This window comes from Neopsephotus bourkii, unplaced genomic scaffold, assembly GCF_033783945.1.
Source record: "Neopsephotus bourkii isolate Nb327-2 ecotype Australia unplaced genomic scaffold, CSIRO-AGI_Nbou_v1 NB_234, whole genome shotgun sequence".
In the NCBI taxonomy this organism is placed as follows: Eukaryota; Metazoa; Chordata; class Aves; order Psittaciformes; family Psittacidae; genus Neopsephotus; species Neopsephotus bourkii.
Window position 1 is genome coordinate 15415685 of NW_026900744.1, and position 12258 is coordinate 15427942.

Here is a 12258-nt window from a genome sequence, read left to right on the forward strand (position 1 = left end):
TAGGTCTGAGAAAGGGAAAGGGATAGCAAGCGGGATCCAAGCACCACAGTTCATGGCACAGAAATCTTGCTGCCTGTGGGAAATGGGGAGGCGAACCTGAGTGGATCAGAAAGGTCAATGGCAGGCTTGAGAGGCTCTGGTGTCCCTGACTACGGATCTGACTGGTAGACAGCCCTTCCTGGGTAAAAACAGAAAAAAAGGAAGAGTTTGGATCCATCTTGCCCATGGCAGTGTAAGGATGTAAGAGGGGCAATACTCGTGGGGAGAAGAGACAGCAGACAGAGCATGCTGTAGTTCTGTGGCTCCTAAAGAGGCCCAGAGTTGATGCCACAGGGTATCTTTCCATGTCTCTTTTCTCACCTCCTGGTTCCAATCCAGACTACCCTGCAGGGTTTCAGCTCCATGAAAACTTGAATTTGAGGTATTTGTTGCAATTGCTGTTCAAGAATTTCCTGAAAGTGCAAGAAAAACCAAACTGGCAGTTCAGCACCATTGTTAGCCCTGTGGCTGTTTCTCTGGTGGTAGATGTCCCGGCAGTTGGTACTGATGTGGAAGGGGCTGTGGGGCTCGCTTTGGCTTTAGCAATGCTCTGTCTTCTGATCTGAGGGGATTACAGCAATGCAAAGGCTCCAATTTCTAAAAGTCTCTGGAAGAAGTCTTGCGATCACTCCACCCTGGGACCTGCATGTTTTGTTGTTGTAAATGTAGAGTAATCTGGGAGAGGGAGGCAGTTAAAAACCCCTAGCAGGTCTGACTCGCATCCCAGAGCAATATTCTTTGTGCAGCTGGGCTGGGCAGCACACAATGTTCCAGATGGGACAGAGAAGTCAGAGCAATCCTGCCCTCCACAACCCCGACGATGTTGACACAGCCTGAAGGGGAACACAGAGGAGACAAGATCCTGAGATTATCAGTGCAGACTGGGGGGAGGAATGTCATTTGCTTGTAGTTATCCTCCATCAGGACTGGCAAAATTCAGCCATGGAGAGAAGGTACAAGCAGACACCCATGCACGGTTTGAGAGTGTAACAGAGATAAAGAAGCTCAGGAGCAAAGTCAGAGGCTCTAACTTCAGCACAAGAAAAATTGGTCACAGCACTAGCTGTGTGTCTTCTGAAAGCCTTCTAGAGACATGGGTCTGTCCAGGTCATCTGCAAGCACTAGTGATGCTGCTCAGGAATGCATAAAGGACATTGCTCCCTTGCCACCTGCCCCACAGTCCTCACTCAGCTTCAGTGAGGCAAAATTCCAGCAGTGGTCTCTGCTGGAATCCAGTGGTGATGTGGCTAACACTACCACCTTCTTGATAGCAAAGTTTGTTATCAAATAGTGTGGATAGGCTTGCAGATGAGAGAAGAAAGACCAACTGTCACAGAGAAGGAGGAAAGCAGATCTAAAATTGATGTTCAGACAGGAGGTCAGTTGTTTGCTTGGTTTAATGCCTTTAGGAGCTGGAATTAGATAAGAAATCACTTCCAGAAGACACTTTCCAGCACAGGCATTTCAGACCAACTCCTTTGCCTTGCAGGGCCTTTCCCAGACAGCCTGTGCAGCCAGCCCTTCCCCTCGGCATTGCAACATCTCCCGCTTTCCAAAGAGACAGGAGCCCAAACAGCAAACACAGGAAACCCCAGCCCCGGTCAAGGTCTGGGAGGTAAATTTGTAACTTAGGGCAGATTGAGAGGATGCTTCTTTGTAACATGTAAACAGTCATTTCTTCCTTCAACAGGCCAGCAGGGCTGAGGCACCCGATCCCAAACAGCCCTTCATGGTTGAGTCTGCTGAAGAGACAGGACACAGGTTGGAAATGCAGCCGGGCACACCGTCTTACTCCCTGGAGACGGGCTCCTTCCCTCACTTCTGTAAGTCCTTTCCCTGACCCTGTGCAGATTGGCAGTGCTGAGCAGCAGTGCGGGCTCAGCTGCAGGCCAGGCAGCTGCACAGAGGGGTGGCAGACACCACTGTGCCCATTGCCAAGAGCCAGAGTGGTTGCCCAGCCTGCTGGGCATGCTACTGCTATGGGAATAGGTTCCGGCTGAACAGAGCCTTTATGGGAGTGTAGCACTGTGCTGTACTCTCCATTGCAGGAGAGAAAGTTCAGTTTAAACACTGGGAAAAGCTATTTCAAAGGAGTGGCAGCTTTGTCTCTGATTTGATTTGGGGCAGGAAGACAGCCAAGATGAGCTTGACAGGTCTCTTCCAGACCTGTTTTCTATGAGTCTGTGCTTTCCTCCTGAAATAGAGGGAAAGAAAAGTGTTCAGAGTGTGGAAAGGGATATTGTATTTATGGGTGGGAGTTGTGATGGCGTATACTAAAGGTGTTCTGGGGATCAGCTAATAAAAGCTAATAAAAGGCAGTGGAAGATACATGTAAAGCTAGTCAATAATTTTCCATGGGAATAATACTTTTTAAAAGCAGTGTTCCTCCAAAACCTCTCCCTGGGTAAATACAATTTTGTCAAATATATTTAATATGTGTGTGTATGTACAGAGTGAGAGAATTCCAGTGGGAAAATGCTATAATTGTCTGATTTCAGATCTGTTTGGACCTAGTTTGTGTTTTGACCTGTGCCAGTGTTTTGCTACCTCTGTTGCATATGAGCATATATGTATGAAATATTGTGATAAAAAGGAATATATTTACCTTTTTATATTTCCAAGTCACACAAAGTTTTAAGCAGCAGCTTCTCCTGCTGCTTTCTTAGTAAATATGTCACATATCCACACCTATATAAAGTTTGATGCGTATCAGCTGATACACGATTTGTCTGATTCCTGTATATCAGGTAAACCAGTGGCACAACACTGGAATTGCTCCCGTTGGATGCAAAGTAACTTTTGCACCAGGGGTCAAGCCCTGGGAGTTGAAACCCAGCTGTCTTGAGCAGATCAGAGGGCTGGAGAGACTGTAGAGAGGGCAGGGATTGCTCCCAGAAGCCCAGGAGATGTTAACTGGGTGCAAACAGGTAGGCAGCTGATAAGGTAGCAGGCAGTATGTAAGCACTTGGCCTTGCAGTAAAGTTGCTTTCTTCTTCTGTGTCCCTTCCATCTGCTGCACAGACCATGGCTAGTACAGCTCTGTGTTGGCAGAACCCATGTCATAACTGGGACATGGAGGTATCATTGTGTCCTGGGTTCAGCAGTAGCAGTTGTTTTACTCCTTCTCAGCAGCTGGTGCAGTGCTGTGTTTTTGACTTTCAGCCTGGGAACAGTGCTGATAATGCTGATGGTTTTAGTTGCTGCTCAGTAATGTTTAATCTGACCAAGGACTTTCTGAGCCTCATGCTCTGCCAGGGAGGAGCAGAAGCTGGGAGGAAGCAGAGACAGGGCACCTGACCCAAACCAACCAAAGAGGTATTCCATACCACAGCACATCGTGCCCACTATATAAACTGGGGGCAGTTACCTGGAAGGCCCAGATCAGTGCTCGGATCCTGCTGGGTGTTAGTTGGCAGGTGGTGAGCGGTTGTATTCTCTTCCCTTGTTATTTCCCTTATCATTATTATTATAGGTGGTAGCAGTAGTGGTTTGTGTTATACCTTAGTTACTGGAGTGTTCTTATCTCAACCTGTGGGAGTTACATTCTTTTGATTCTCCTCCCCATCCCTTTGGGAGCAGGGGGGATGAAGGGGGGAGTGAGCGAGTGACTACGTGGTTCTGAGTTACTGACTGGACTTAAACCACGACACATTGTAAGTTTCAAATTTTTTTTTTTTTTTTTCTTTTTGTAAGTACTCCAAACCCTCAAAACACCTGACTCTAAAGTGCTCCCAGGGTCTAACTCCATCAGTTCTGGAAGACTCTCTAGCTTTTTACTGGGGTGACTCGCTTTGTACATGAGAAACTCCAGCAAATGCCTGGATGCTCACAGCTCTGTTTCTTACAGGAACCTGGACAGATACGTGTGTATGTAAGTAAAGGACAGAGACAAAATTTTGTTCCAGTCTCAGAGATCTAAAAAGACGATCTGGGTCATGAGAACCAGAAAGGAATCCATCCCACCAGGCTCAGGATGAAGGAAGTCTGCATAAGATCTCTGCCTGGGGTTCAGCCTCAGACTGAGTTTCAGTCCTAGTCCCCAAACTCTGTTTGTTGTCTGGCAGTGATCTGCAAAGGATTTGTCACCAGCTGTAGCCAACAGAGCCCAGAGTTGAAGTCTAGCATGTGCTGCCAAAATCAGCTTGCAGGTACTCACAGGTTAGACCCCTCCACTCTGCATCTGTCAATAAAGAGAGCATCCTTCGCATCCTGACTTTTCCCAGCTGACCTTTTTAAGCATGGTTGCAGGTTCTGCCCGATCTTCCCTTTGACAGATCTGAAAATTTATTCTGAACTTTGCCGAGGCAATTGGTTTACGGGAGAGCTCAGCAACCTTTCATGGGTGCAGGGCTGGCCTGCCTTTCTGTTCTTCAAAGACAAGCTCACGCACACCTGAAACACTTGCAGGGAGCTGGGAGAAGCTGCCTTTACCATGGATGAGATGGCCCCCTTCAGACAGGGTACTTGGAGGAGGCTTTTGCAGGAGAAAGAAACTTCTTCACTGAAGTCAGGGAGCTGGCAAATCAGAGGTGACTGAAACAGCAGGAACAAATTCTACTGCAATTTTTGTGTAACTCCAGTGACATTCTAGGGATAAGACTTTCTTGCTGGGATTACTCCTTCCAGCACAGAGGAGATAGTAAAAGCCCTTAGATTAGCTGATAAGGGGTTTTCTCCTAGGCTAGACCTAGAGTGCTGTAGTAGGCATTATTGCAGTGACAGCAGTAGTGAAAAGGGTGGGGGTTGTTCTTTGAAAGTGTTTTTAGTCTCCTCTTGTTCTACACTTCAGCTGAAAACCCAAGTCGAGCTGCCCAAGGGCTTTTTTACTCAAGAGTGAAGCTAGAGGGGGGTTTGGAGTTAGAAGTATCTTCTCTTGCTGTAGAGAAGTCGCTTACTGGGGCGTTTCAGGAGTTGAGCTGAAAGTCATCACTAGGTATGTGATGTTCTGCTCTTCCTGTAAGTCTCTTACGTGTGCTGAGCAATAGCCTACTGCTAAGCAGGAGGTGCCTCTCTAGGGAGGTGTGCTGGGCTGCCCTTGAGAAGGGGGGAGGATGGAGGGCAGGGTGATAACTCAAGGTTCATCCACATGTGACAGTAATGGCAGAGGGGAAATCTCCAGGAAACTGCAGTAATGCAATAAATGAGAGCAAACCTGAATGTTCCAGGATCAGTTGGGGGGGGGAGGCAATATGGTGGAGCAGTGCATTGCTGTGCCCTGCATCACATAGGCATGCGCCTGAAAAAAGCAAGTAGCACTATGGTGGCTCTGACACACCAAGATATCAATGCCTGCTCTGGCCTTGAGTTGGTGGCTGCTGAGCACAGCTCTGTCCTCAGATGGGCCCTCCTCCCTGTTGGTTTTCTGCAGTGCTTTCTTGTCATGGCTTTTCAATAGGAAGCCTTTGACATGATTCTGGCAGAAATTGCTCTCACCTTGGCTTGCCTCTTCTGCGCTTTTTCCAGAAATTTTGTTGGATCCTGAACAAGACATTTTGGGGCCAGGTCCTGGATAGCCCATTTCCTGTGAGGGGTGTCAGAGGTGTTAGCTGTGGTGTGAGGAGGCCAGGCTGCCTCCACACCCAACTGTCAGAAGCCCTATGCTGTCTGATTTTTACAAGGGCTTTAGCTATAATTTTTTGCATGAGTTACATTACTGTATTTATATGTATATTTATTACTATAGTAAAGCATCTGTTTTCAGTGCTTTGAAGAAGAGAATCATTACACTGCAAATCTAGTCTCTAATCGGAGACTGAGGGAGACTTGGGGGTGGATTCTCCTCTCGTTGGCACCAACCCTGCTGGGCTTGAGGGCATGAAGTTGAAGTGCACAAGCAATCTGGGTCTCCTAAAAACAAACAAGATCTGAGTTTGCAGTCCCTCAGTGCCCTGGGGAGTGTGTGATGTGTCTGCTGCAACCCAGAGCAAATGAAATCAGCTAGGGAGTTTGGCTGTTTTGAGGTGCAGACTCACTCTTTTCCCCTTGTGATTGGGTCTATCTCCTTGGGATCCCCAGCTAAAAGAAAGGCATCAGAGGAAAGATGGCTTGGGCTAAGAGCTGGGGCCATACTTTCTGGTCGTTGGCATAAGATCCAGCAAGGTTACAGGAGGATACAGCAGTGTTTTGGGAGGAAGGCTGCCTCTGTGTCAGGCTGGCCCTGGGGGCAGTGAAGGAGTTAAAGCCCAGCCGTTCTGCACAATCAGTCTGGTTTGCCTGTAATAACCAATTAACAAAGTGTAATTGTGCAAATCCATATGTGGCAGTAATTACCAGGGAGATTAATGGATTCCTTCCTTTCTAAGCAGACCACACCACAGTTTGCCAGTCCCCCCACCACCTGAAAGGACTTGGTGAGGGGGGGAAAGCAGGGGCTGCTCTTCCCCGGACACTGATGAAGCCAAGCAGACAGGGAGGCCCTGTGGGGACTGCCCGGTGCTTGTTTAAATACTCCTTTTCATCTTCCTGCATTTCCTTACATACAACTCGCTTGCTCCCTGGCTCAGACCCGGCCTCATGAGGACAGTTCGTGCCCAGCCTGCTGGGTCCGGACTGCCGTGTCCCTGCTCTCCCCATTGTCCATTCATTCCCTGCTGCCCTTTCCCCTGTTTAGCACTAATTGCAGCAGAATATGGCGTTTGTTTCCCCCTTTCTTTTGTAGCTTTGTTATTTTTGTTGCAATGGGTAATCCGGCAAACTGTTAAAGGCATACACAAAGCGAGGAGGGGGACAGCAGGGTGCTCGGGGAAGGTTTTCAAGCCAGGCAGTGGGGTTGTATTTGTGGGATGGCAGCTTGCAGGAAGGCTGGGCCTGACACATCCTTTAGGATGGGTTTTCTTAGGGTTATATAGCCACAGAATACAGTGAATGTTTCCCCCTCCAAATGCTGTGGGTGGGGAAACAGGGCCCTGAGCCCTGCTGAGGGAGAATGGGGTGCATTTGTGGACCTGTCCCCTGGCAAGTCACCACCCGGGCAGCACAGACTTCTCCACAGTTGCACCTTGGGCACTTGAGATGCAAAACTGCCTGTCCCACTTGGCAGCCTTGGCCAGCCTTCTCCCCACATCACACGTGGATCTGAGCCCTGCTGACCCATGGTGAGGAGGGAGCAGGAAAGAGCTCAGCCCTGTTTCTGAGCGGGGCGATGATCCCTGCCCTGACAGATAGCTCGTGCAGAGAGTCAGCCCGTGGGGAGGGCTGATGTGCTGGCTATGGAGACATCTGTCTGTGGCTGCACGCAAAGAGCTGCAGGTGCCCTGGGGGTGGCTGAGCTTGCTCAGCTGGGGATGGAGCAGGTGGATGGGGAGCCAAAAGCCCTTTAGAACCTGGGATGGCAAGGAGTGATCACATCTCACATCTTGCATCAAGCATCCTTACATCCTTGTTGCCTTCTTCTTCAGGCCAAAAAAAAGTGATGTTGGGGGTTGAGTCTATGTCTGTGATTTTTTTTTTAATTTTTATTTTTTTCCCCCTGTGTGTAGGCTGGGACTTGGACTTGGGGTAGGCCAGAGCTGTGTAGCCTGGGTAAGAGCATCCCATGGGTGTAAAAAGCAGCCAGGTAGAGCCAGGCCAAAGGTCCATCTTGCAAATGGTGAATGCTTACAGGGGAAGTAGGAGCAGGGTGTGCTTGAGTGTCCTCCCTCCAGCAGGTACCTCCTGGCAGCCTCTGCCCTGAACTGTTCAGCATTTTCCATCAGTGATAACTGTGCAGGTCCAAGACCAGCTGCCCCCAAAATCGGTAGCGACATTTGCGCAAACATCCCCGCAGAGCACTGGCTGGCCCGTGCGCTGTTGTTCTCTGGCAGTCCTCGCCATGTTCACTGCATATACATTGTGATGGATGCAAATGACCTTTTTCTTATTGCTGACTTGTTACAAAGGCCGGGAATGAAGCTTCTCCAAGGGGGCGGCTGTGCAAGGTGCTCAGGAGAGACATGAGCAAGGCTTTTCTCGGAGGAGGGTTACAGATGATGGGGAGGTTTTAGGAGATTCTTGTCTGGAGGTGATAGGAATGCACAGAAAGGTGCACCTTCCTGGACGACTGGGAAAAGTGGAGAGCCTGGAGAAAGATGCTGGGTTTGGGTCTGCTTGCTCAGGATTCTGGGCGCCAGTCTGCACCAATAACTGGGTTTCCAGCCAGAAAGATGAAATGAAACAGCTCTTGGGTACTGCAAATGGAACAGCTCTTGGGTATTGCAAATTTTTGTCAGAGAGCTTTATCCATTGGTGTCAGCTGAGGCCTTTGACTCTTTTAGCTCTTCTGTTTCACCTGAATTCATCAGTACTCATCTTCCTTGCTTCTGTGTCGTCCTAGGTTAGAGGTTATGTGTGCCAAAGCATGTCATGTAAACATATCTCCTGGATCCTCTCTGCTTGTGAGAGCTTGAAGTAGCCCATACTTGGGGGAGCAGTCTTCCTGGAAGGCTTTCCCACCTGGCACAGGTGCCCAGGGGGATTCAAAGAAATACTCAGGGCACTGAGGGATGTGTCTTGCACAATTTTTGTGATCCTTGAAGTGTTGGGTCTTTGCTGCCCTGGACTTTAGGCTCCAGGACCACAGGATTTAGCAGATAGCTGTGATTAAAAGACCTTATTAATGAAATAAGCCAGGGAAGACTGACACTGTGTATGTATGTCTTGGCTCTTAAATGTCCAGAGTTTCCTGCGGGAACAATCCTTGACCTGTGCTGATTCCCAGACTGCGCTCAGGCACCATCGGATGGACAATACCAGGCAGTGAGTTACTAGCCAGCAGGATGCTGGATCATACCCTGGAGTTGGTGAATTTACTGGTATAGATTAGTCTTTGGGGCTGTGCTGCTGTCTGGAAAGTTTAAGACCTGAAAAGGGACTGGGCTCAAATTTTGCAACTGGGTTATGTCTAGTTAGCAGAGGAGACAGCTCTATGTTGGAGAAGCTGCCCTGGAATCTTCAGGGATTTCTTGAATAAGCTGACTTAAGTCAGTGTACATCAGCACAGTGCCAGTATTCAAACATGTATTGCTGTGCCCACATCATCCCAGGTCTTTGCTTCTGCTGTGCAGAGGCTGCTCCTTCTGCTCAGAGGCTCGAAAGGACAGGGCCAAAACATGTGGGCAGGTGCTCACTTCTTTCTCTCCCTTTCTACTGGGTAGGCAGAGAGGTGGTATTTGACAGTGCCAGCAAATGTCATTCCACATTCCTGCAAATTCTTCACGTGCTTGCTCGTCACTGCTGTGCTGTCTTGGCTCCGTGTGGTGTGGTCCGTGCTTGCCTTGATCTAGAGCTGTTCCTTTCTTTCGGACACAGGGAATTTTTTCATGCTCCCATGGCTTTATATACCAGTGGATTTTCCATTTGGTACAGGGGAGCATGTGGCTTTTGAGAAGTGATCTGTTTGAAAGGCAGTGGAGGGCATTGATGAGGAAAGCACTGTTCCCTGTAGCTGGATCCTTACCTGCCCCTAGGCTGCACAGGGAGGTGAAGGGTTTTGAATAGTTTTGGTAGGGAAACACTAAGAGAAACTGATCTCATGGGAGAATATTTTGGCTGAGTTTAACATTGTGTTAGTCTCCCTTCATTTGTCACTGGAAAGTGAGTCCCAGGGGATGGAGAGCTGCTATAAAAGATGAGAGAGATGTAACTGTCCATTAAAGGCAAACAAATGGTGCAGTCCCCTGAATGTCAAACAAACCAGGGTGGCAGAGTCTTGAACTGATGCTGGGTGCATCTATAAGGAGATGATCACAAAATGAACCTGCTGGTTTTCTGTGAAGTGGAAGTCTGCATGGCTTAGGGGACATATAAAGAGTGGAGTTGGCTGAATCACTAGTGGAGCCAGAGGCAGTGAGATCTGAGGTGAAGTCTTTGTATCCCCCTTCTTCTGTTTGTTTGTTTTTTTACAGCTCATTAATGAGGGGTATGTTTGTGTTTCAGTTCATCTTAAATGCATTTTGAACCTTGTGCTTGGGCAGCAAGACTTCATAGTGCTTCGTTTCTTCCAGTTGCCATGCCGAGGCTGTTTCTCTGGGTCTGGTATTTGTGGAGAGGCTGTATAGGTATGTTTGTGCAGCATGGGGAGTGTCTCTGCACAAAAATGTGGTCTGGTTTATTGTTAGGGGTTTTTTTTCCGTGTTTTCCACCCCCTGGTGACTCAGAGGTGTTATAGGTATGAGCTGGAGGCTTGCAGTGTGCAGGGTTGCCGTATTAATAGCGCTAGTCCAGGGTTGCTGGGTTAGAATATTTGTTTCACGACTTGCCTGAAACTCGGTATTGCTCAGGAGAGCCATCCCCAGGAAGATCATGTCATTACAGAAACACCTAACATCTGTGCATCAGGGACAGCAAAGCACTGAGAAACCTACCTCTCCATCTTTCAAGCAGACACACTTCGGTTTTAGCAGTAATTTTGATTTCCCTTACTGCTCTCCTGCTAGGATTTTCCTTCCTTTCTCTCTTGCCTAATGGAATCATATCTATTGAAATCTACTAGGCTGAAATCTACTAAAAAATGGTTAATGAGGCAGTGGTGTCTGCAGAAGTGAAGTGGAGGTGGGATCCAGGTGAGCTGCCTGGATCCTAAGAAGCTGCAAGCATCCTATGAAAAGGCAGCAGCCCCACTATACCCCTGTGGCTTATAGAAAATGTCTCGCTGACTGGAGCAAGGACTAAACTATGAAGACTGCTTGGGAAGTGCTGACCGAAGCTGTGCCTAGGCAGTATGGTAGATGTGACTTTTGGGCCCTTGGTCCAGATCAAAAGCTCTGTGGCCATGTGATGCAAAGTGCTAACTGGTGTAAATGCCTTCAGCTTCAGATCTCTTTAAGGAATAGTAATGGGCCAACTTGATAAGGCAGGATTTTTCCTGCGTCAGATACACTGGCTGCCAGAGAGCAGATTGCATTGTAAATGTAAAAGTGCTGGAGAGACAGGAATAATTCAGTGAAAGCCGGAGCCTTTGCTGTGGCATTAAGGTGACAGTATGCAGCCAGATGCAGACAGTGCTCAGTGGAGAAATGCACTGTGAGGAAGCTTGAAGTTGTGACCTTGCTGGCTTGGAGAGAACATGGGTTAGAAATCCAAAGATATGTGCTGATCTCCTGTCTCTCTTTGCAGGATCAGAGGGGTCTGAGATGTGGTGTGTTAAGGCAGAGATCAGCCTTCTGAGCTTTCAGGGCCAGGCTACTGTGGCTGGGATCTCAGGGACTGGGCTGTGGCTGGTGATGGCTACTGTGCCCTCAGCACTGGAGGTATTGGTACTAGGTCCTGATGTGAAGCTGTTTCTGTTGGATGCCTCCAGTTCTTCCTCCCCTGAGAAAGGTGCTACTCAGAGCTGAAATAACCCCCGTTACCTTGAACTCCAAGATATCTGCGTTTGCCTGTCTGGTATAAATAGACCATCTAAGGCAGCTGAATGTGATGGAGATTGACAGGTTGTCTCTGGAGTTTTGCACTTGCTGAAGCAGGAAGAAATGTAAAAGCATGAACATGGGGATGCACAAAGTGAGAGTAGCAGCAAAGCCCCAGCTACACAGCAGACTGTAGCATTTTCCATGGGAGGATGCAGGTGAAAGGCCTTTGTGGCCTTGTGCAGAGTAGTGCTGTAACAAGACTTTCCAGACCCTGTGCTGAGCTCTCGTGGCTGTCATGCAAGGTCCAATGCAAGGCCCAGCAAATACTTTATGTGGTTGAGCTGTCCCCTGTCATCTGTGTGCCATCCAACTCAGGCCCTTTCCAAGGAATATAGTGTGCTCACAGAAATCTAGGTTTCCCAGCAAAAGAGAATGACAAATAGAGCAGGATCCAGAAGGAAAATAAATAAAAAGAAAGGCTCTTTGAAATGACTTCTGCAGAGAAAGCTGAAGGAACTGAGTTTCGCTGAGGTTGTTTCTGGGTAGTCAGAGAAGCCCTGAAATCAGTAGGGTTTTTTTGTGAATAAGGTGTGGGTATTTTGGTTCTTTTAGAGTATCTGTCCCTGCAAGCAATAGTGCAGGGTTAACCTGGTCAAGGAACAATCTTCTATTGAAATATTTCCTCTGAGAAATGGTTGTTGTGGGAAAATGGCAAAATCGTGGCAGTTGCAGGAGCTGTGTATCCTAAGGTTTCCCTGAGAACTCTTTTTTTTAGAAGATGAAGAAATCTTGGTCTTCTGGGTGTAACTTTCTTTGAACCTAGCTGTTCCAAGGCATTTTGCAGACATCTCAGCTTCACACCATGTATACAGCAGGGCTAAAGAGGGACTTG

The 12258-nt window shown here is 48.2% G+C and overlaps 1 protein-coding gene across 1 annotated transcript in view; it reads left to right on the top strand.

The window, feature by feature from the left end:
• The first annotated feature begins 1678 nt into the window (after positions 1 to 1678).
• Positions 1679 to 12258, top strand: part of RXRG (retinoid X receptor gamma) — a 38256-nt gene continuing 27676 nt past the window's right edge. Inside the window, exon 1 of the mRNA XM_061345519.1 lies at positions 1679 to 1862. Within this exon, the coding sequence (XP_061201503.1) occupies positions 1769 to 1862 (94 nt within the window). The 5' untranslated portion in view covers positions 1679 to 1768. The remainder of the gene's footprint in view (positions 1863 to 12258) is intronic.